Source organism: Atta colombica, unplaced genomic scaffold, assembly GCF_001594045.1.
Source record: "Atta colombica isolate Treedump-2 unplaced genomic scaffold, Acol1.0 scaffold203, whole genome shotgun sequence".
Classification (NCBI taxonomy): Eukaryota; Metazoa; Arthropoda; class Insecta; order Hymenoptera; family Formicidae; genus Atta; species Atta colombica.
The window spans coordinates 643,399-646,690 of record NW_017259298.1 but is presented as its reverse complement, the minus strand read 5'-3'; the positions used below and the strand labels follow the sequence as shown (position 1 = coordinate 646,690).

At 30.4% G+C, this 3,292-nt stretch overlaps 1 protein-coding gene across 2 annotated transcripts in view; it reads right to left on the bottom strand.

Annotated features, from left to right (window-relative positions):
• Positions 1-3,292, bottom strand: part of LOC108687269 (fatty acid synthase-like) — a 30,959-nt gene that overhangs the window by 10,240 nt on the left and 17,427 nt on the right. For both annotated transcript variants that reach the window (XM_018192956.1, XM_018192957.1), the window contains 5 exons: positions 2,375-2,606; positions 1,684-2,102; positions 1,135-1,428; positions 836-1,040; positions 539-699 (listed from right to left, as the gene is read on the bottom strand). In XM_018192956.1, the coding sequence (XP_018048445.1) occupies positions 539-699; positions 836-1,040; positions 1,135-1,428; positions 1,684-2,102; positions 2,375-2,606 (1,311 nt within the window). The remainder of the gene's footprint in view (positions 1-538; positions 700-835; positions 1,041-1,134; positions 1,429-1,683; positions 2,103-2,374; positions 2,607-3,292) is intronic.

Below are 3,292 nucleotides of genomic sequence, written 5' to 3'. Positions count from 1 at the left end.
TGCAAAATCACTTTATCGTGTCTCTCGTTGTATTGCGGCCGTTTGTCTTTCAATGCTCGTCTCAAACGCATCAATTGCGTTCGATACCGATCGCCTGTGATTGTTTCGGTTTTAACAATTCATAATACACTACGCCGAGCTGGTCCCGCCAAATACAGAGCATGATCTTGGACGTCAAAATCACCGTTCTTGAAGCGTTGAAACTACGACACGTTCTTTCACTAATAGCGGCCTCATCATAAGTATTTGAGAGCATTCGATGAACCTCAGCCGCAGATTTCTTCATATTGAAGCAAAAAATTAAAACCTCCCGCAAATGACGAGAATTTGGCTCGTAAACTGACATTTTCAATCGAGAATAACTTTATGATGCAGACACAAATCGACTAATGTTTCTATGGGGTTATGTTGACAGATGCTCAAGTTTATTGTATGACGTCTATGATCTATTTATTTCGACTATCACTTACCGCTAAAGCCATCTATAGAAAAACGGCGGAAGCAAAGTTGTACACCTAATATATAATGAATTCTTTACCTGAATAGCAACGATTCCGAGAAAAACGTTCAATCTATTTTCGTATATGCTTTCATCCATTTTTGTCATAATGTCTATGACACTTATATTATACGGCTTTAAAATATCATCGCACTTTCTTATCGCTTTAGCAAAGACATGGAACTTTAATAAGTTTTGGCCTAATAAGATATTAGTTTATAAATTATATTTAGTTTATAAATTATATTTTAATTTATTAATTATAAATTATATTATAAATTATATTTAATAGTAATACGCGATTTATTAATAAAATATGAAATATTGAGTACGTACCCATTCCTGGCCAGTGCGAACCTAAAGCTGAAAATATAAACCAGACAGGTCTGTTCATGCCTTCATAATTTTGAATTTCTTTTATTGAATCTTGTTGAAAAGAATTCAATATTATATACCCTCTCCATGGATGACCCTTTATATTATCTGCATGAATATCGTGTAACAGACGAATATATTCTACATCTATTGAATGGTTAGCAACCTGTAATAATAAAGTTTTAAAAATTAAAATTAAACACAACATCTCTAATTATCCAAAGTAATTATCGAAATATTTCTTAAAAATCTAAACTAACGTCATTTAAAAATAACTTCACAGATTCTTCAGTACGTCCAGATAATATGACAAGTCTAGGTAAGTCATCATTTGATGCTCCATTATTAATTTTCTGTTTGGGATTCCACTTCAATAACATATGAGCGTTCGATCCTCCAAAACCGTAACAATTGATTCCTACATAACCATTTGTGTGTGGCATTTGTTCTTGGATGACATGAATGCTTCCATTTAATAAGGCATCTATATCTTTCCTTGGCGATGTATAATTGATATTTGGTGGAACAAAACCAGTTTCGAATCCTATTATTACCTAATAGTTATAATAACTGTTTTGAAGTGTGAATTCGAATTAATTTGTGAAATGCCGACTAATCATACATTATGTACATGGACTGTTTAATAAATAAAAGTGCAGAGTGCTTTTTGAGAACTATATTGGAAAATAAATCAAATTTTTTAAAAAGACAGTAATATAGAAAAATTATAAATTTATCAAATAATCAAATTATATCAAATAAAAATAAACCTTATAATAATAGATAAAACTGGAAACCATTTATTTTACCTTAGCGATCTGATTAAAACCACTTGCAGGCTCAGAATGCCCGAGATTAGATTTCACGGAGCCGATCATTAATGGAGTTTCTCTATTTTTACACAAACTGTTATAGATAGCAGTAACTTCCTGTGGATCACCAGCTTTGGTACCAGTAGCATGTGCTTCAATATAATCCAAACAAGATGTTGATATTTTGCATTCTTCGTAAAATTCCTTTAGTAAGATATAATGCATTTGTAATGAAGGATATGTTATTCCTTCTGGTTTGTATCCATCGCTATTTAATTTAATATGCGGACATATGGCATAAATCCTCTTAGCATTTTTTGCTTTTTGAAGATATATTACTGCAATTGTTTCGCTACGCGAATAACCATTAGCAATGTTATCAAATGGTCTGCAATAACCAGTGGGTGATAAAATACCTAAGAAGTATAGTAAGCATATTTGAACGTGTGTATAATGAATTATGTTTAAATCAAAATGATCATTTTCATATTTTCTAATATGATATTTTTCAGTTTTTAATCAAATATATTTTTAGAAATGTTTTTATTGAAATTATATGTAGTTTTTGTAAATGATTTTTTGAATTTATTTTTTGTAAATGAGGAATGGTTTACGAGATTCTCTAAATGTCATGCATTACAAGGCTACTAAATTTTAATGAAAATACAAGTATAAATATTTATAATACCAAGTCGAGCGAAGTGCAGGTTTATTGTGGAATGAAGACACAAATTTGCTGCTCCAATTATTGCGTCTTCGCATTTGCCTGACATGATATATTTATAACCAATGCTTAGAGCATGAAGGCTAGAACTGCATGCTGTATCGACCACATAAGATGGTCCTTTCAAATCCAAATAGTACGAAATTATATTTGCCAATCCAGATTTATGATATATAAAATTGTTTTCACCGTCTATCTAATTACAAAACATTTACAATTTCTTTACATAAATCCGTAATAAATCTGTACATAATTCCGTATATAAATAATAGATTCAGTAGATTCAATCATTTCTTTGGTAAATATTTATTTTAGGTGACACTCACTCACTGATTTCGATGTCCTTTACATATCTATGTTGTAAAGGAGAGTGTCCTGATTCTCTACAAGAATTAAGTGGGGGACAGCATTGATTTAGGAGATATAGTAAATTAAAGTTCTATATATACTAGTATACAGAGAATAATATTGGCATAAGAGGAATATTACGAAAATTAAATATTTTGTATATACCATACTAATCTCTTAAAGAATGTAAACAATCATCCTTCTCTTCCTGCTTAAGGGCGCATGACTTTCATGCGAAGCGATTTTCACCCCACTCCCCTCTCCCCTATTTATAGGACTATACAAACACAGCTATTAATTTTTTAATCAAAGCATCTATATCTTTCCTTGGCATTATATAATTAATATTTGGAACAAAATCAGTTTCAAATATTTTTATCTAATAGTTATAATAATAATAATAGTCCTAAAGTGTGAATTTGAATGAATTTGTAAAAAGTCGATTAATCATACATTATGTACATAGGCAGTTCGATAAGTGTTAATAACTTTTTAAAAAAAGACTATGTTGAAAAATCAATCAAATTTTGGGAA